Source organism: Oncorhynchus kisutch, unplaced genomic scaffold, assembly GCF_002021735.2.
Source record: "Oncorhynchus kisutch isolate 150728-3 unplaced genomic scaffold, Okis_V2 scaffold2022, whole genome shotgun sequence".
NCBI lineage: Eukaryota > Metazoa > Chordata > Actinopteri > Salmoniformes > Salmonidae > Oncorhynchus > Oncorhynchus kisutch.
In genome coordinates this window covers 1-21,760 of record NW_022263967.1, presented here as the reverse complement: position 1 = coordinate 21,760, position 21,760 = coordinate 1, and the positions used below count along the sequence as shown (strand labels likewise).

Below are 21,760 nucleotides of genomic sequence, written 5' to 3'. Positions count from 1 at the left end.
GTACCGAGTCAGTGTGGAGTCTATATACAGGGGGTACCGGTACCGAGTCAGTGTGGAGTCTATATACAGGGGGTACAGAGTCAGTGTGCGGGGGTACAGGTTAGTTGCGGTAATTTGCACATGTAGGAAGGGGTGAAGTGACTAAATGCGATATGTTAGTTTTGTATTTTGAATAAATGTACACACATTTCAAACTTGTTTAGCTTTGTCATTTGGTGGGGTATCGTGTGTAAATTGATGGGAAAAAAAACTATTGAATCATGTTAGAATAAGGCTGTAACGTAACAAAAGGTGGACAAAGTCAAGGGGTCTGAATCCACCATAGCTGGAATGAAAGGAAATACCGCTGAGAAAATGGATTTAATCACTTATGGACAAAGACAGCAGAAAAACCCATCTTTAAAAAAAGGTACATCGTTAAACCAGTGGAGGAATGAAGTGTTTTAACATGGACATTGATATTGTAGACTGTCTATTGGGTCTTTAGTTGATTAGTAATAAGAGGTTACAGTAAACTAAAGGTTCATCTTAAACTCAAATCCACAGGAGGATTTACACACCATCATCAAGTCTCATAACAGATCAGCTGCTGGTCATTCTGAAATTACCTCCGTCTCCAGTTCTCTAGTCTTTAAACAGTCAGGCTGATACACGAGTCAGTCTGGTCCTGGTAGATACAACGACAACTAAAAGTCCTAATATACTACAGTTTCTCCCCAACCAGATTAATCTCCCTCTTCCTCCTTCACCTTTTTCTTCTTCTTCTTCTTCTTCGACGACTGGAAGTCACAAGAAAGAACAAATTAGTATGTTCGTTCAGTCAGAATGGCTTAGATGAGCAGGAATATATATATTCTGGAGGCATGTCCCCATCAGCTACGTACTTCCTCTGTGGGAGAGACGGTCGCCTCCTCTTCCTCTTCCTTTACGTCCATCGCCTCCTCCTCGGCTTTCTTGGACTTCTTTTTCTTCTTCTTGGGAGTTTCTTCTGCTGCCGTTGAAGCCTCTGGTTCTGAATGAAAACAGAAAGCACCGTGAGACAATAGCACTTAAGACGGCTGAGAACCGGTCTCAAGTTATAGAACAGGATGGATGGTGTATTATGGGTTGTGTTATATAACAGGATGGATGGTATATTATATAACAGGATGGATGGTGTATTATGGGTTGTTATATAACAGGATGGATGGTGTATTATATAACAGGATGGATGGTATATTATATAACAGGATGGATGGTATATTATGGGTTGTTATATAACAGGATGGATGGTGTATTATATAACAGGATGGATGGTATATTATATAACAGGATGGATGGTATATTATGGGTTGTGTTATATAACAGGATGGATGGTATATTATATAACAGGATGGATGGTATATTATGGGTTGTTATATAACAGGATGGATGGTGTATTATGGGTTGTGTTATATAACAGGATGGATGGTATATTATATAACAGGATGGATGGTATATTATATAACAGGATGGATGGTGTATTATGGGTTGTGTTCTATAACAGGATGGATGGTATATTATGGGTTGTGTTATAGAACAGGATGGCTGGTATATTATGGGTTGTTATAGAACAGGATGGATGGTGTATTATGGGTTGTGTTATAGAACAGGATGGCTGGTATATTATGGGTTGTGTTATATAACAGGATGGATGGTATATTATGGGTTGTTATATAACAGGATGGATGGTGTATTGTGGGTTGTGTTATAGAACAGGATGGATGGTATATTATGGGTTGTGTTATATAACAGGATGGATGGTGTATTATGGGTTGTGTTATATAACAGGATATATGGTGTATTATATAACAGGATGGATGGTGTATTATGGGTTGTTATATAACAGGATGGATGGTATATTATGGGTTGTTATATAACAGGATGGATGGTATATTATGGGTTGTGTTATATAACAGGATGGATGGTATATTATATAACAGGATGGATGGTGTATTATATAACAGGATGGATGGTATATTATGGGTTGTGTTATAGAACAGGATGGATGGTATATTATATAACAGGATGGATGGTGTATTATATAACAGGATGGATGGTATATTATGGGTTGTGTTATAGAACAGGATGGATGGTATATTATGGGTTGTGTTATAGAACAGGATGGATGGTGTATTATGGGTTGTGTTATAGAACAGGATGGATGGTGTATTATGGGTTGTGTTATATAACAGGATGGATGGTGTATTATGGGTTGTGTTATATAACAGGATTATGGCTAAGAGTTACTCAACTGACCTTCCACAGGTTCTTTCTTGGGTTTCTTGGTTTTGACTGTCACCGGTGTGGCCACCTCTTCCTCCTCGACCTCCTCAAACTTCCTCTTCTTGGAAACAGAGGGGAGGGTGGAGTCTCCGGAGGGGTCGTACACCTTCACGTCACTACGTAGACATGACAGAACGTTAGTTAACAGCACAGTTGGTAATTAGCCGACGGTCGATTGATTGGTTTAAAGGCTGTTGGTCGACCAAGATGTTTTAGTCGAGCAGTAGCAAGTCAATTTATGGCACATGAGACACCTTTCTGATTCACGACCATCTCAGTGAATTGTTTGCGCTTGATTGTTAGTGTATATCAATTCCCCATTACATATATCACCAGTACTACATTTACCCTTCATTCCTATCATTTACAATCTACAATGCTTGTTTGGTTATGGTAATTTCAGTTTAGTCTTTCAGCACTCATTGTTGGAGTGGACACATTGTTTGCAGAGTGCACAACCTATGCTACACTTGTGAGAGAAACTGTGTTTATAGCATTCCATTTACCAGTTAATTTAGTCCTTATTTTGTTTGGCAGCGCTCCTGTCAATGTTGAGTAAGAACGCAAACGCATAGAAGTAGACCTATATGCTGACTAGCCTGCGCGCGAATGTAGGCTTAAAAATGTGCCCATCTGATAGTATTTCTGATGGGCTTAACGCACCACTACTAATGACCTGTGGAGCTTCTCAAAGTAATGCTTTGTCACCTCAAAACAGCAAGCAAACATACCATTTTCCCATCCATTGAAAATTACAAAAGTTCCTCAATGTATTTGAAAAATATTCCCAGCTCTCTCCTTTTTGACCACTCGTGTCATGCTCGGATCCAATGGAAACGTCATAAAATAGGGCTACCTGATTACTTCCTATCTCTTGATCAAATAGCCTACATACAGATGTCTGTCCCGAGCTCACTGGCGGGGGAAACAGGGCCCAGTATATTTTATTAAATATTTCAAGCATGCCCCCCCCCCCAGAATTAAGTTGCGAGCATAGGGCCTCCCCCCCCAGACCAAGTTGATACAATGCTTCAACTATCGGTTGTCATGACCCTCTTTGGGTACAGCGAGCACCATCCCCCGCTGTCTCCTAAAACCAGGCTGCTGTGGTCAGGGAGGTCGTAAACAGAAAAAAACGTTTCAACAGAGATACCGACGACACTGAGCGTAAATATATATTGATTGCAATAGTTCCCAAATGAGCGTTCATATGCGAAGGATTAGCATTTAAATTGTTATAATTATCACTGTCTAACAAGCCGCCATTAGGGCACATCCTCCTTTCTTTGTAAATATACTGCTCAAAAAAATAAAGGGAACACTAAAATAACACATCCTAGATCTGAATGAAATATTCTTATTAAATACTTGTTTCTTTACATAGTTGAATGTGCTGACAAATCACACAAATTATCAATGGAAATAAAATTTATCAAACCATGGAGGTCTGGATTTGGAGTCACACTCAAAATTAAAGTGGAAAACCACTTAGCCCACTAGGGCACATTCCCTGTATCATTTCTTTGGAAATATATCTATTTTGTTTGTGTGACGCATTTCTGTGAATTACTTAGTAAATCAATTATTTTAAGACAATTGATGTATGGATGACTCAGTGAAGACTGGGTTCGTGCAGATAACCAACAATTTATGACGTTTGGAATGAGACTAATGTGAGTTAAATAATTCATTAATCAGAAGACTGAGATCAGATATTATCTCTCTGAAAGTTATATTAGGAAAATTATAACGTTGTAATCGGAATATTTTCCTAGTTAATTACAGTTACATGATTAATCACATAATAATTAGAGAGTTATTTGATAAATAAGTCATCAGTTTTAATTATGCCAAAGACATGACAAAGACTTGTTGTCGGGGACAGTCGGCGACGTTACCAGAGAGACGCGACAGTCGGTCAGCTACCAGAGAGACGCGACAGTCGGCCAGCTACCAGAGAGACGCGACAGTCGGCCAGCTACCAGAGAGACGCGGCAGTCGGCCAGCTACCAGAGAGACGCGGCAGTCGGCCAGCTACCAGAGAGACGCGGCAGTCGGCCAGCTACCAGAGAGACGCGGCAGTCGGCCAGCTACCAGAGAGACGCGACAGTCGGCCAGCTACCAGAGAGACGCGACAGTCGGCCAGCTACCAGAGAGACGCGACAGTCGGCCAGCTACCAGAGAGACGCGACAGTCGGCCAGCTACCAGAGAGACGCGACAGTCGGCCAGCTACCAGAGAGACGCGACAGTCGGCCAGCTACCAGAGAGACGCGACAGTCGGCCAGCTACCAGAGAGACGCGACAGTCGGCCAGTTACCAGAGAGACGCGACAGAAGGTTATTTACCCAATACAGTAGTCTCCAGGTGTAACTCACCTCCTGTGTTGGTATTTGTCAGACTTCGCCATGGCTTTGCCTGTTCCACTGATTCTTGTGATCTGAAGACATGTTTCTATGAACTTGAACTTGACGGATACAATTTGGATATTTTGTCTGCCTGTTGTAACTGTTTGAGCCGTGGATTACTGAAGAAAACAAAGAGGTTTTTGGATATAGAGACTATCGAACAAAAGGAACATTTATTGAATAAATGAAAGTCTTAGTGAAACCATATGAAGATCAAAGGTAAGGGATTCATTTTCTCTCTATTTCTGACTTGTGTAACTCTGCTTGGCTGGTTACCGTTTTGTAATGGTTTGTCTGCTGGGCGATGTTCTCAAATAATCACATTGGTATGCTTTCGACCCCTAAAGACTTTTTGAAATCTGACAGTGGTTGGATTCACAAGAAGTTCATATTTAAAACTATGTATAACACTTGTATGTTTTCAGATTTTTTAAATAATGAGTATTTCTGTTTTTGAATTTGGCGCTCTGCAATTTCCCTGGATGTTGGCCAGGTGGGACGCTAGCGTCCAACGTACACCAGTGAGGTTATTAATGCAAGCTCAGATGAGGTAGTGACTGAAAAGCATCAGGTAGTTTCAGGACTGTTGACATTAGTCATCATCATCACTGCTTGGCATCTCATGTGGGCTGGTTGTTTGGGCCTCTAGCAGTAAGGGGCAGAGAGAGAGAGCTACTTACTCCCTTCTCCTCTAGGTGGCGTAGTCTGGCCTCCAGCTTGGCACGGTTCTCAACTCCCATCTCAGCGTTTGTGTCCTCTCCCAGGGCATCGTAGCGGATCGCCAGAGATGCTTTGGCTGCCAGCATCCTGGAGATCTGAGAGGAGAGAAAGAAGCTTGACTAGAACATGACAGCAGTACTGTAGTGTGGAGAGACATTCTGATTAGAACTAGATCACACCTGGAACACGACAACAGTACTGTAGTGTGGAGAGACATTCTGATTAGAACTAGATCACACCTGGAACACGACAGCAGTACTGTAGTGTGGAGAGACATTCTGATTAGAACTAGATCACACCAGGAACACAACAACAGTACTGTAGTGTGGAGAGACATTCTACTTCTAGTGATGGCTGGAACAAAAGCCTCACCTTGCCCTTGTTCTTGGCCGAGGTCTGTCCCACCAGAGAGGCGTGGTAGATGAGACCATATTTGGGCGTGTCTCTGCGAGTCTTCAGGGCTCTGAACAGGGCCTTCTCTGCTCCCAGGATCTGGACTGTGGAGGCCGGGTGCTTGGCCAGGTTCAACAGGGACCCTGTCAGAGAGAACCAGAGCATTTAGGAGCAGTTTGGGCGTTTCCAGCTGCCTACTACAGGTGTCCAGGTAAAAGGTTTTAATTCAAGCTCAGATGAGGTAGTGACTGAAAAGCATCAGGTATCAGGATTGTGACATATAGTCATATTAATCACCGCTTGTTTTGTGTTGTGAATGATTCCTGCTGTGTGATTGGCCGTTAGATCATGACTCACCAGCGTGTGAGATGAGCCGTGCCCCTACCAGTTCCCCCACCATGACAGTCAGGTTGGGAGCGATAGCCATCATCCTGTTCTTCAGATAGTCGTACAGTTGGGTGCGGTACTCTGTAATCTCTATCACCTGGTCACACAGGTGCATGATGTTGCCGATGTCCTCCTCTGACACCTCCGTTCCCATGGAGATCTCTGCAGCCAGTTTGACCTCTGCCTCCACCTCCTCGGGGAGATGCTCAGACAGGTCGGTGGTTGCCACGTTGGTACGAGCGCCTATCTTCCGGACACTCTTGCAGTAGGCCAGGTTGTCAGTGATGATCTTCCCCACCTCAGGGAAGTGCCAGCCGTACCACTCCCTACAGCGCATGATGTAGTTGTTGAGCTCCTTGTCCAGGTCATCCAGCAGAGCTGCACAGATCAAAACACCAGTTACACCTGTTACTGAGCTACAGCCCATAATACTAGTTACACCTGTCTACAGCCCATAATACTAGTTACACCTGTTACTGAGCTACAGCCCATAATACTAGTTACACCTGTTACTGAGCTACATCCCATAATACTAGTTACACCTGTTACTGAGCTACATCCCATAAGACTAGTTACACCTGTTACTGAGCTACAGACCATAATACTAGTCACACCTGTTACTGAGCTACATCCCATAATACTAGTTACACCTGTTACTGAGCTACATCCCATAATACTAGTTACACCTGTTACTGAGCTAGACCATAAGACTAGTTACACCTGTTACTGAGCTACAGACCATAATACTAGTTATACCTGTTACTGAGCTACAGACCATAAGACTAGTTACACCTGTTACTGAGCTACAGACCATAAGACTAGTTACACCTGTTACTGAGCTACAGACCATAATACTAGTTACTCCTGTCTACAGACCATAATACTAGTCACACCTGTTACTGAGCTACAGACCATAATACTAGTTACACCTGTTACTGAGCTACAGACCATAATACTAGTTACACCTGTTACTGAGCTACAGACCATAATACTAGTCACTCCTGTCTACAGACCATAATACTAGTCACTCCTGTCTACAGCCCATAATACTAGTCACTCCTGTCTACAGCCCATAATACTAGTCACTCCTGTCTACAGCCCATAATACTAGTCACTCCTGTCTACAGCCCATAATACTAGTCACTCCTGTCTACAGCCCATAATACTAGTCACTCCTGTCTACAGCCCATAATACTAGTCACTCCTGTCTACAGCCCATAATACTAGTCACTCCTGTCTACAGCCCATAATACTAGTCACTCCTGTCTACAGCCCATAATACTAGTCACTCCTGTCTACAGCCCATAATACTAGTCACTCCTGTCTACAGCCCATAATACTAGTCACTCCTGTCTACAGCCCATAATACTAGTCACTCCTGTCTACAGCCCATAATACTAGTCACTCCTGTCTACAGACCATAATACTAGTCACTCCTGTCTACAGACCATAATACTAGTCACTCCTGTCTACAGACCATAATACTAGTCACTCCTGTCTACAGACCATAATACTAGTCACTCCTATCTACAGACCATAATACTAGTCACTCCTATCTACAGACCATAATACTAGTCACTCCTGTCTACAGACCATAATACTAGTCACACCTGTCTACAGACCATAATACTAGTCACACCTGTCTACAGACCATAATACTAGTCTCACCTGTTACTGAGCTACAGCCCATAATACTAGTTACTCCTGTCTACAGACCATAATACTAGTCACCTGTCTACAGACCATAATACTAGTCACACCTGTTACTGAGCTACAGACCATAATACTAGTCACACCTGTTACTGAGCTAGACCATAATACTAGTCACACCTGTTACTGAGCTACAGACCATAATACTAGTCACACCTGTTACTGAGCTACAGACCATAATACTAGTCACACCTGTTACTGAGCTACAGACCATAATACTAGTTACTCCTGTCTACAGACCATAATACTAGTTACACCTGTTACTGAGCTACAGACCATAATACTAGTCACACCTGTTACTGAGCTACAGACCATAATACTAGTTACTCCTGTCTACAGACCATAATACTAGTCACTCCTATCTACAGACCATAATACTAGTCACTCCTATCTAGACCATAATACTACTAGTCACTCCTATCTACAGACCATAATACTACTAGTCACTCCTGTCTACAGACCATAATACTAGTCACACCTGTCTACAGACCATAATACTAGTCACACCTGTCTACAGACCATAATACTAGTCTCACCTGTTACTGAGCTACAGCCCATAATACTAGTTACTCCTGTCTACAGACCATAATACTAGTCACCTGTCTACAGACCATAATACTAGTCACACCTGTTACTGAGCTACAGACCATCATACTAGTCACACCTGTTACTGAGCTAGACCATAATACTAGTCACACCTGTTACTGAGCTACAGACCATAATACTAGTCACACCTGTTACTGAGCTACAGACCATAATACTAGTCACACCTGTTACTGAGCTACAGACCATAATACTAGTTACTCCTGTCTACAGAACATAATACTAGTCACACCTGTTACTGAGCTACAGACCAGCAGACTAGTTACACCTGTTACTGAGCTACAGACCATAATACTAGTCACTCCTGTCTACAGACCATAATACTAGTTACACCTGTTACTGAGCTACAGACCATAATATTAGTCACACCTGTTACTGAGCTACAGACCATAATACTAGTTACTCCTGTCTACAGACCATAATACTAGTCACACCTGTTACTGAGCTACAGACCATAAGACTAGTTACACCTGTTACTGAGCTACAGACCATAAGACTAGTCACTCCTGTCTACAGACCATAATACTAGTCACACCTGTCTACAGACCATAATACTAGTTACACCTGTTACTGAGCTACAGCCCATAATACTAGTTACTCCTGTCTACAGCCCATAATACTAGTTACACCTGTCTACAGACCTTAATACTAGTTACACCTGTTACTGAGCTACAGCCCATAATACTAGTTACTCCTGTCTACAGACCATAATACTAGTTACTCCTGTCTACAGACCATAATACTAGTTACTCCTGTCTACAGCCCATAATACTAGTTACTCCTGTCTACAGACCATAATACTAGTTACACCTGTTACTGAGCTACAGCCCATAATACTAGTTACACCTGTTACTGAGCTACAGACCATAATACTAGTTACACCTGTTACTGAGCTACAGACCATAAGACTAGTTACACCTGTTACTGAGCTACAGACCATAAGACTAGTTACACCTGTTACTGAGCTACAGACCATAATACTAGTTACACCTGTTACTGAGCTACAGCCCATAATACTAGTTACTCCTGTCTACAGACCATAATACTAGTTACTCCTGTCTACAGACCATAATACTAGTTACTCCTGTCTACAGACCATAATACTAGTTACTCCTGTCTACAGACCATAATACTAGTTACACCTGTTACTGAGCTACAGCCCATAATACTAGTTACACCTGTTACTGAGCTACAGACCATAATACTAGTTACACCTGTTACTGAGCTACAGACCATAAGACTAGTTACACCTGTTACTGAGCTACAGACCATAAGACTAGTTACACCTGTTACTGAGCTACAGACCATAATACTAGTTACTCCTGTTACTGAGCTACAGCCCATAATACTAGTCACTCCTGTCTACAGCCCATAATACTAGTCACTCCTGTCTACAGCCCATAATACTAGTCACTCCTGTCTACAGCCCATAATACTAGTCACTCCTGTCTACAGCCCATAATACTAGTCACTCCTGTCTACAGCCCATAATACTAGTCACTCCTGTCTACAGCCCATAATACTAGTCACTCCTGTCTACAGCCCATAATACTAGTCACTCCTGTCTACAGCCCATAATACTAGTCACTCCTGTCTACAGCCCATAATACTAGTCACTCCTGTCTACAGCCCATAATACTAGTCACTCCTGTCTACAGCCCATAATACTAGTCACTCCTGTCTACAGCCCATAATACTAGTCACTCCTGTCTACAGCCCATAATACTAGTCACTCCTGTCTACAGCCCATAATACTAGTCACTCCTGTCTACAGCCCATAATACTAGTCACTCCTGTCTACAGCCCATAATACTAGTCACTCCTGTCTACAGCCCATAATACTAGTCACTCCTGTCTACAGCCCATAATACTAGTCACTCCTGTCTACAGCCCATAATACTAGTCACTCCTGTCTACAGACCATAATACTAGTCACTCCTATCTACAGACCATAATACTAGTCACTCCTATCTAGACCATAATACTAGTCACTCCTATCTACAGACCATAATACTAGTCACTCCTGTCTACAGACCATAATACTAGTCACACCTGTCTAGACCATAATACTAGTCACACCTGTCTACAGACCATAATACTAGTCTCACCTGTTACTGAGCTACAGACCATAATACTAGTCACACCTGTTACTGAGCTAGACCATAATACTAGTCACACCTGTTACTGAGCTACAGACCATAATACTAGTTACACCTGTTACTGAGCTACAGACCATAATACTAGTCACTCCTGTCTACAGACCATAATACTAGTTACACCTGTTACTGAGCTACAGACCATAATACTAGTCACACCTGTTACTGAGCTACAGACCATAATACTAGTCACTCCTGTCTACAGACCATAATACTAGTTACACCTGTTACTGAGCTACAGACCATAATACTAGTCACACCTGTTACTGAGCTACAGACCATAAGACTAGTTACACCTGTTACTGAGCTACAGACCATAAGACTAGTTACACCTGTTACTGAGCTACAGCCCATAATACTAGTTACTCCTGTCTACAGCCCATAATACTAGTTACACCTGTCTACAGACCATAATACTAGTTACACCTGTCTACAGCCCATAATACTAGTTACACCTGTTACTGAGCTACAGCCCATAATACTAGTTACTCCTGTCTACAGCCCATAATACTAGTTAATCCTGTCTACAGACCATAATACTAGTCACACCTGTTACTGAGCTACAGACCATAATACTAGTTACTCCTGTTACTGAGCTACAGACCATAATAGTAGTCACACCTGTCTACAGACCGTAATGCTAGTTACTCCTGTCTACAGCCCATAATACCAGTCACACCTGTCTACAGACCATAATACTAGTTACTCCTGTCTACAGACCATAATACTAGTTACTCCTGTTACTGAGCTACAGACCATAATACTAGTTACACCTGCTACTGAGCTACAGACCATAATACTAGTTACTCCTGTTACTGAGCTACAGACCATAATAGTAGTCACACCTGTCTACAGACCGTAATGCTAGTTACTCCTGTCTACAGCCCATAATACCAGTCACACCTGTCTACAGACCATAATACTAGTTACTCCTGTTACTGAGCTACAGACCATAATACTAGTTACACCTGTTACTGAGCTACAGACCATAATACTAGTTACACCTGTTACTGAGCTACAGACCATAATACTAGTTATACCTGTTACTGAGCTACAGACCATAATACTAGTCACACCTGTCTACAGACCACAATACTAGTCACTCCTATCTACAGACCACAATACTAGTCACTCCTATCTACAGACCATAATACTAGTCACTCCTGTCTACAGACCATAATGCTAGTTACTCCTGTCTACAGACCATAATACTAGTCTCACCTGTTACTGAGCTACAGACCATAATACTAGTTACTCCTGTTACTGAGCTACAGACCATTATTGTCCCACCTGTCTACAGACCATAATACTAGTCACACCTGTCTACAGCCCATAATACTAGTCACACCTGTCTACAGACCATAATACTAGTTACTCTTGTCTACAGACCATAATACTAGTCACACCTGTCTACAGACCATAATACTAGTCACACCTGTTACTGAGCTACAGACCATAATAGTAGTCACACCTGTCTACAGCCCATAATACTAGTCACTCCTGTCTACAGCCCATAATACTAGTCACACCTGTCTACAGACCATAATACTAGTCACACCTGTCTACAGACCATAATACTAGTCACACCTGTCTACAGACCATAATACTAGTCACACCTGTCTACAGACCATAATACTAGTCACACCTGTCTACAGACCATAATACTAGTCACACCTGTCTACAGACCATAATACTAGTCACACCTGTCTACAGACCATAATACTAGTCACACCTGTCTACAGACCATAATACTAGTCACACCTGTCTACAGACCATAATACTAGTCACTCCTGTCTACAGACCATAATACTAGTTACTCCTGTCTACAGACCATAATACTAGTCACACCTGTTACTGAGCTACATTCCCTTTACATGGACAGAGTAAGGCAGGGATGAGTCACACCTGTTACTGAGCTACAGTCCCTTTACATGGACAGAGTAAGACAGGGATGAGTCACAGCTGTTACTGAGCTACAGTCCCTTTACATGGACAGAGTAAGACAGGGATGAGTCACACCTGTTACTGAGATACAGTCCCTTTACATGGACAGAGTAAGGCAGGGATGAGTCACACCTGTTACTGAGCTACAGTCCCTTTACATGGACAGAGTAAGACAGGGATGAGTCACAGCTGTTACTGAGCTACAGTCCCTTTACATGGACAGAGTAAGACAGGGATGAGCAACAGGCTTCCACTGGCCCACGTCCTGTAGGCTCGCGGACACACATCCCTGTACTGGGGAGAGAACTCAGAGTCTCAACTTACGGCTGAGAATTAGAATAACAGAATGGACAAGGTGACATTTTCACACGTGGTTGTGCATCAGCAGTCACGTCATTGGCCTGTCAGCATTTTACTGTGTTATTGATAAGTTAACCGCTCGACTAACTTAGCAATCACAGTAGTCGAATTACCGACCAGGGCCCATTGATCAGTCATCTTAAAAACTGCACTAATGTGCCTAGTCTATAGCAGAATTGTAGGAAATGAACGCTAAAAGTTAAATTCTCTTCACTGTCACGTGAAGGGGCCGCTAAAATGTTTTGCTTGCAAGGTGGGGGGGTAATGTGAGATGTGTGAGGTTGTTGTGGCCCCCACCCCCATCAAAGATGCCCTGGTCTAAGAGGAGGTACTTACAGATAGCTTGAACGATCATGGTATCCACTTTGTCAGGGCTGAACTTCAGCTTGTAGCGGGACAAACTGAGGAAACAGAAACAGGTCAGGATCTGCCATTGCAGCCTTTCAGGTCTTCTATGAATACGACAGAGGGAGGTGCTGCCTCAGGGGTAGTGACGAATGCTGAGGAAATCCACACGAGGTTTCAGACAGCATGATATAATCATCGGCAACACACACACTACATATTGATGTGAGTAAATTATAAAGTGTTTGTAATGTCTTTTGTTATAAGACTAGTTGGCGTCATTTAATAAGATCCTAGTAAATCCAAAACACCAAGCGTTGTCTTTTTCACCCTACCTGTGAGCCAGTCCCAGAGACATGGCGCTGATCTCCCGGGGGGGCAGCCCAGTGATCAGGGACTCCATCTGTGTCCTGATGCCTCTCATCAGCTCTGCCACCGCAGGGCTGTGGACACAGCTCAGGTTCAACTTCTCCTTGATGACGCCCCCCAGCTTAGCGTCGCTGATGGCCAGCTGTTCATGAGCTTCTTTAGCCACCACTTTCTTTAGGACCTTCTTCAGACTCTTCCCCATCTTCCCTTCCGTCATGGCCGTGGCCGCTGGACAGAGGAGAGATACGGTTACAACATGAGGACAGGCGAGACGTGTACACGCTACAGCACTCGGGAGTCTAGTTCTGTGAGCTTGTGTGGTCTACCACCTTGCGGCTGAGCCGTTGTCGCTCCTAGACGTTTCCACTTCACAATAACAGCGCTTAGGAATGGCTTGTTGGAATGGTGGCATCCTATGACGGTGCCACATTGGAAGTTACTGAGCTCTTCAGTAAGGCCATTCTATTGCCAATATAAAACATGTATATATTCCACTTCTATTAAACCAGGTGGCCAGTTGAGAACAAGTTCTCATGTGCAACTGTGACCTGGCCAAGATAAAGAATAGCAATTTGACACAACAGTTACACATGGAATAAACAAAACAGTCAATAGAAAAAGTATATATACAGTGAGTGCAATGGGGTAAGATAAGGGAGGTACGGCAATAAATGGGCCATGGTGGCAAAGCAATTACAATATAGCGATTAAACATTGGAATGGTGGATGTGCAGAAGATGAATGTGCAATTAGAGATACTGGGGTGCAAAGGAGCAAGATAAATAAATACAGTATGGGGATGAGGTAGGTAGCTGTTTACAGATGGGCTATGTTCAGGTGCAGTGATCTGTGAGCTGCTCCGACGGCAATGTTTGTCTATGGAGATTGCATGGTCGTGTGCTCGATTTTATAAACCTGTCAGCAACCGATGTGGCTAAAATAGCCAAATCCAATAATTTGACAGGGTGTCCACATACATTACATATACAAACGACTGTTATAGTTCCAACATTTAGACACAGGACATTAGTAATATGTATTTATTCATAGACTCAACACCTAAAGACTTCTGCATGCTTCCCATCCCAAACAGTTGGGGATAGTTAGTGCATATCTTCAGAAACGTGTTTGTTTGGTCTTCGGTCAGGTGTTTTCCCCAGATGTTTGTGCACACTTCAACGATACTTGTTTTCCATGCACATTTTCAAACTTCCTAAATACTGCACCTAACAGCTTACGTAGATTTAAAATGGTAAAAATAAAAATAAAGGGGAGAATGATATTTCTTGAGTCATCTTCAATTATTACTGACTAGTTTGAGGAAGTGTATACTGGCTATGGCTTCTCAAGTTGGACAAACACTACTATTGCCGCTTTTCTCATTTTTTCAAGCAATGGTCTTTTAATTAAGGGAGTATGCGAACACGCTGTTGGTTCACCTAGCTGAAGCATGCAGAAGCCTTGACTGACAGCCCTTGTGCACTAACTGGTAAACTATAGTGAGCAACAACAGGAGAGGTGAAAGTATTCTGTCTACCTGCCAAGGCCTCTGTTGTGTCCTGGAATTTCTCAAAGTGCTTCAACTTCACTCTGGAAGGAGAAATGGTGGCGACATGTTATTTGTCAACTCCAGAAACATGTTCCTTATGCTGATAATGTGTAATACTACTGTTCATTGACAACGTATTCCCCTCGAATCTAAACACTCCTCTCTCCAGACATGGGGCCATAACTCACACTTTGTTGGCCTTCTCCGGAGTTTCGAACTCCTTCCATAAACTGTCCACCTCTTGGAGCTTTGACTCATCGAGGACCTGAAACATAAAAAGATTTAAAGTTCTATCAAGTACACGGGCATACCATACATTAATTGCATTAACTCAACTCGGTTTACATGTGTTGTCATTAAAACCCGTCAGTAATGTGTGACAAGAAAGCCAGCACGCGGTCCCTCCAAAGTACCACGCACCAGTTATGCTAACTTGGAAGAGAAGCCTATTTGAAATGTTGGGTAAACATTGGCAACAAATAAATTATTTAAACTTCGAAAATAGAACGGGTTCAAATAGTCGCATAATTACAAAAGCCAAGTCCAAGGTAGCAACGTATCTGTATATCCAGCAGATCTAGGTAACTTGCCACATGCAACGTGGTTGCTTAACTGCAGCGTGTTGAATGAGAAGGCCTCGTTGCGGAAAAGGTTTGCATGCGAGAACTACCACGACGACCTAAATAGAGAAGCCATGTGTACTATAAACAATGTTAAACAGGTCTTGACATTGAAATACTTTGTATTTTAATACAATATCTAGCTACTCCAGGAAAATAACGTATTTAGCTAGCTACACCGCGAACCCGGTTCAATGATTGAAAATTGTCATGCACCCATCTAAAATTATTAGAATTTAGAATACAACTTTAGCTAAATACTCACTTTAAATATTGCATAACCAGCAGCGGTTTCAAATAAAACAAGCATCTCTGACGCTTTTTCACCAAGTTTAAACCCGAAACAAACTTATCTCCTAGAAAGCCTTCGCTAGTCGCAGTTCCAACGGGAATGTGTTCCACGCGGTGATCTGTGTGCCTCACCCGGAAGCACGTCCTCTCTCTAACATCGCGAGAAGTGGCAGAGTGAACTATTTGGAGACAAACAAATCCGACGAGAACATTTTGGTCGCGAACCGCGTACACGTATTTTGCAGTGGTTATCGCGCTTATGTTCCGAGCCCCAACAGTGCATGTGCCATACAGTAAAACCTTGCAGTACAGAACGATACACACAAATCACCCCAAAGTTAGACAGGAATGAATCAAATCAAATAAAACGTATATATAAAAGTTTACTGTCACACACCAGTTAGTTGTTTTACAGGGTCAGCTATAGTAAGTAGTACGGAGACCCATTTTTGCGTACAGTTGTTATTTTGATGAATGTTTTTGCAATTTTGACGGTACAATATATTTTTTATTAATGTTTTTATGTGTTTAAAAAACATTTTCGAAATGCATTTGCTGTTTTGCAAAAGTTGTGTGTCTTGTGGACTCTGTTTTGAAAATCGACAACATTGTTCCAAAGAAATGCTTGTATGTGATTGAGAGAAACTAATACATACAGACAGTTGCTTGTGAGACATGTTGGATCCTGTATTTTACATTATAGCCATTACCATATATATGATTGAATATTATCTGCTGTTGGCTTGTGTGGATGTATGTATGTGTTATGCAACATAGCTGACTTGAAACATTGTTAAAAGTATCAGGGCCATGGGACATTCTCATGATGGAAAAATACAGAGAAGCATGAAGACAGGAACTGTTCAAATTAGTTGGGAGGGGGGCACATTCAGAGCGGGGTGTTGCGAGAACAAGCTGACTTTTGTTAGATAACAGGAGCCAGGTGCGAGATAACAGTATGTGATGGAGCATGAGAGCCTGGATATTCTTCACATGCAAGTTACAATTCAATTCAATTCAAGGGCTTTATTGGCATGGGAAACATGTGTTAACATTGCCAAAGCAAGTGAGGTAGACAACATACAAAGTGGATATATAAAGTAAAAAACAACAAAAATGAACAGTAAACATTACACATACAGAAGTTTCAAAACAGTAAAGACATTACAAATGTCATATTATATATATATACAGTGTTTTGACAATGTACAAATGGTTAAAGGACACAAGATAAAATAAATAAGCATAAATATGGGTTGTATTTACAATGGTGTTTGTTCTTCACTGGTTGCCCTTTTCTCGTGGCAACAGGTCACAAATCTTGCTGCTGTGATGGCACACTGTGGAATTTCACCCAGTAGATATGGGAGTTTTTCAAAATTGGATTTGTTTTCGAATTCTTTGTGGATCTGTGTAATCTGAGGGAAATTTGTCTCTCTAATATGGTCATACATTGGGCAGGAGGTTAGGAAGTGCAGCTCAGTTTCCACCTCATTTTGTGGGCAGTGAGCACATAGCCTGTCTTCTCTTGAGAGCCATGTCTGCCTATGGCGGCTTTCTCAATAGCAAGGCTATGCTCACTGAGTCTGTACATAGTCAAAGCTTTCCTTAATTTTGGGTCAGTCACAGTGGTCAGGTATTCTGCCGCTGTGTACTCTCTGTGTAGGGCCAAATAGCATTCTAGTTTGCTCTGTTTTTTTGTCAATTCTTTCCAATGTGTTAAGTAATTATCTTTTTGTTTTCTCATGATTTGGTTGGGTCTAATTGTGCTGTTGTCCTGGGGCTCTGTAGGGTGTGTTTGTGTTTGTGAACAGAGCCCCAGGACCAGCTTGCTTAGGGGACTCTTCTCCAGGTTCATCTCTCATCTCTCTGTAGGTGATGGCTTTGTTATGGAAGGTTTGTGAATCGCTTCCTTTTAGGTGGTTGTAGAATTTAACTGCTCTTTTCTGGATTTTGATAATTAGTGGGTATCGGCCTAATTCTGCTCTGCATGCATTATTTGGTGTTCTACGTTGTACACGGAGGATATTTTTGCAGAATTCTGCGTGCAGAGTCTCAATTTGGTGTTTGTCCCATTTTGTGAAGTCTTGGTTGGTGAGCGGACCCCAGACCTCACAACCATAAAGGGCAATGGGCTCTATGACTGATTCAAGTATTTTTAGCCAAATCCTAATTAGTATGTTGAAATTTATGTTTCTTTTGATGGCATAGAATGCCCTTCTTGCCTTGTCTCTCAGATCGTTCACAGCTTTGTGGAAGTTACCTGTGGCGCTGATGCTTAGGCCAAGGTATGTATCGTTTTTTGTGTGCTCTAGGGCAACAGTGTCTAGATGGAATTTGTATTTGTGGTCCTGGTGACTGGACCTTTTTTGGAACACCATTATTTTGGTCTTACTGAGATTTACTGTCAGGGCCCAGGTCTGTCAGGGCCCAGGTCTGACAGAATCTGTGCATAAGATCTAGGTGCTGCTGTAGGCCCTCCTTGGTTGGTGACAGAAGCACCAGATCATCAGCAAACAGCAGACATTTGACTTCGGATTCTAGCAGGGGGAGGCCGGGTGCTGCAGACTTTTCTAGTGCCCGCGCCAATTCGTTGATATATATGTTGAAGAGGGTGGGGCTTAAGCTGCAACAGAAGCGCCAAGAGGCAGGGACCCGCCTGAGCGCCTGCAATAGGCTGAGCAAGTTTAAACCACGCCCAGTCTCTACTGTGATAGGCCAACAGACGGGTTGGAACTGTCTATCACAGTATAAAGAATACTGTTTACATACATCCTGTCAGTTCTCTGTTCTGCCCTGCGTGGTATTACAGTGAGCCCGTATATACGAAAGTTGCATTTGCCATTTATTACTTAGCTAATAAAAAATACATAGTATAAAATCGGTGACTCATTGTTATATTTATCCTGATACCAGATTTGAATTTACGCAACTCTAACAGACAGTCCATGTTACCAGTACATGACTTTAGCACATTTCATAGTTTATTCTGTATAGTCTTCTACTGTATAGATTTCCAATCATAACAAAAAAAATGTTTAACTACTTTATTACTGAGCTATGTGTGTATATTTTTGATCATGCACTGTTGAGGAAAGTTTGCAAGTAAGTATCCCGTGCACGTGACGAAAAATCTTTGATTGGAAAATGAACGCACCCCATTCCCAACAGCTATCGTAGTCAATAAAACGGTGACCGATTTGACCAGCACTATCGAGCCATCATTGATATTGAAATGAAGTTGCTCAATGTGAAAATACAATACAGACCAACGAAGCAACTGTTTCCTCTGTCCGATTTCTCTTTACAATGAAAGGGGGTGCACCGTTCCTGGAGGTACTGCAATACCAGGTCGATGCGTGGAGTGGACGGAGCAAGCCCCTATTCCATCTCCCTATTCCAAAAATCAATGTAATATATGGTCCCCAGATAGGGGACGTATCAGATATTAAACTGATAAGAACAGATGTTTTTTATTTGGAAAAGTTTTATTGACACATTTCCTTTAAAAACAGCTCATACATTTTTTACATCATTTATACACATAAAAACGGCAATAAAGGTATAAAACAGCATTTGAAAGTTACATTTAAATTTGTTAAAAGTACATGTTGTTAAAACCAATGAAAACAACCATGAATAAAAGTACTTTCCTTGTAAAAACATCAAATCTGTAAAAGCCATTTAAAATGTGTACTAATGATCTAACAAAGGTCAAACATTTTTTAAGACACGAAAAACATGTTAAAAAGTCACTTTGTTAAAAGGCTGTCTTCGGTGCCTTGTACAGGAACGGGGTGAGTCCTTATCAAACTCGCAAACTGGCCGCCGGGACCTAGGGTGTTGTGGGGGACCCTTCGCCTGGGGTCGAGGCCCCCTTCCTTCCATACCATCCCAGGGCTTCCATGGCTACCATGGCCACTGCCTGGGGGGTGGTCTCTACGCTTTTCCCTACCAGCAGGATGCGTGAGGACCACAGTTCTTCCTTCAGGCACGTGAGGGTGGGCCAGAACTTTGTGAAGGCCTTTGATGGAATAGGCCTTCGGCCCATACAGCACGAGCTGAGGTGTTTTTTATTTTTTATATATTTTTTCACCTTTATTTAACCAGGTAGGCTAGTTGAGAACAAGTTCTCATTTGCAACTGCGACCTGGCCAAGATAAAGCTTAGCAGTGTGAACAGACAACACAGAGTTACACATGGAGTAAACAATTAACAAGTCAATAATACAGTAGAAAAAAGGAGAGTCTATATACATTGTGTGCAAAAGGCATGAGGAGGTAGGCGAATAATTACAATTTTGCAGATTAACACTGGAGTGATAAATGATCAGATGGTCATGTACGGGTCGAGATATTGGTGTGCAAAAGGCATGAGGAGGTAGGCGAATAATTACAATTTTGCAGATTAACACTGGAGTGATAAATGATCAGATGGTCATGTACAGGTAGAGATATTGGTGTGCAAAAGGGCAGAAAAGTAAATAAATAAAAACAGTATGGGGATGAGGTAGGTAAAAATGGGTGGGCTATTTACCGATAGACTATGTACAGCGGCAGCGATCGGTTAGCTGCTCAGATAGCAGATGTTTGAAGTTGGTGAGGGAGATAAAAGTCTCCAACTTCATCGATTTTTGCAATTCGTTCCAGTCACAGGCAGCAGAGAACTGGAACGGAAGGCGGCCAAATGAGGTGTTGGCTTTAGGGATGATCAGTGTGATACACCTGCTGGAGCGCGTGCTACGGGTGGGTGTTGCCATTGTGACCAGTGAACTGAGATAAGGCGGAGCTTTACCTAGCATGGACTTGTAGATGACCTGGAGCCAGTGGGTCTGGCGACGAATATGTAGCGAGGGCCAGCCGACTAGAGCATACAGGTCGCAGTGGTGGGTGGTATAAGGTGCTTTAGTGACAAACGGATGGCACTGTGATAAACTGCATCCCGTTTGCTGAGTAGAGTGTTGGAAGCAATTTTGTAGATGACATCACCGAAGTCGAGGATCGGTAGGATAGTCAGTTTTACTAGGGTAAGTTTGGCGGCGTGAGTGAAGGAGGCTTTGTTGCGGAATAGAAAGCCGACTCTAGAATTGATTTTCGATTGGAGATGTTTGATAGGAGTCTGGAAGGAGAGTTTACAGTCTAGCCAGACACCATAGGTACTTATAGATGTCCACATATTCAAGGTCGGAACCATCCAGGGTGGTGATGCTAGTCAGGCGTGCGGGTGCAGGCAGCGAACGGTTGAAAAGCATGCATTTGGTTTTACTAGCGTTTAAGAGCAGTTGGAGGCCACGGAAGGAGTGTTGTATGGCATTGAAGCTCGTTGGAGGTTAGATAGCACAGTGTCCAAGGACAGGCCGGAAGTAATTGAATGGTGTCGTCTGCATAGAGGTGGATCAGGGAATCGCCCGCAGCAAGAGCAACATCATTGATATATACAGAGAAAAAGTCGGCCCGAGAATTGAACCCTGTGCACCCCATAGAGACTGCCAGAGGACCGGACAGCATGCCCTCCGATTTGACACACTGAACTCTGTCTGCAAAAGTAGTTGGTGAACCAGGCACCAAGGCATGTCATCAGAAAAACCGAGGCTACTAGTCTGC

General features: G+C 42.5%; 1 protein-coding gene, 2 non-coding genes and 1 pseudogene across 3 annotated transcripts; all 4 read right to left on the bottom strand.

The window, feature by feature from the left end:
- Nucleotides 1-341: 341 nt before the first annotated feature.
- Nucleotides 342-16,324, bottom strand: LOC109882152 (nucleolar protein 58-like). Its single transcript, XM_031819298.1, has 12 exons — nucleotides 16,132-16,324; nucleotides 15,435-15,511; nucleotides 15,235-15,287; nucleotides 13,664-13,925; nucleotides 13,320-13,384; nucleotides 6,181-6,588; nucleotides 5,803-5,966; nucleotides 5,391-5,525; nucleotides 4,681-4,742; nucleotides 2,278-2,420; nucleotides 885-1,012; nucleotides 342-779 (listed from the first exon to the last, which is right to left on the bottom strand). Exons 1-12 carry the CDS (start codon nucleotides 16,174-16,176, stop codon nucleotides 726-728), a joined length of 1,596 nt encoding a protein of 531 aa, XP_031675158.1. The 5' UTR covers nucleotides 16,177-16,324; the 3' UTR covers nucleotides 342-725.
- On the bottom strand, nucleotides 5,245-5,328 carry LOC116368908 (small nucleolar RNA SNORD11B). The gene has a single exon (XR_004208566.1). It is a non-coding gene; the product is annotated as a small nucleolar RNA SNORD11B (small nucleolar RNA).
- LOC116368909 (small nucleolar RNA SNORD11B) lies at nucleotides 6,049-6,128 on the bottom strand. The gene has a single exon (XR_004208567.1). It is a non-coding gene; the product is annotated as a small nucleolar RNA SNORD11B (small nucleolar RNA).
- Nucleotides 16,325-19,471: 3,147 nt separating the features above from the next.
- Nucleotides 19,472-19,647, bottom strand: LOC116368907 (uncharacterized; annotated as a pseudogene).
- Between the last annotated feature and the right edge of the window lie 2,113 nt (nucleotides 19,648-21,760).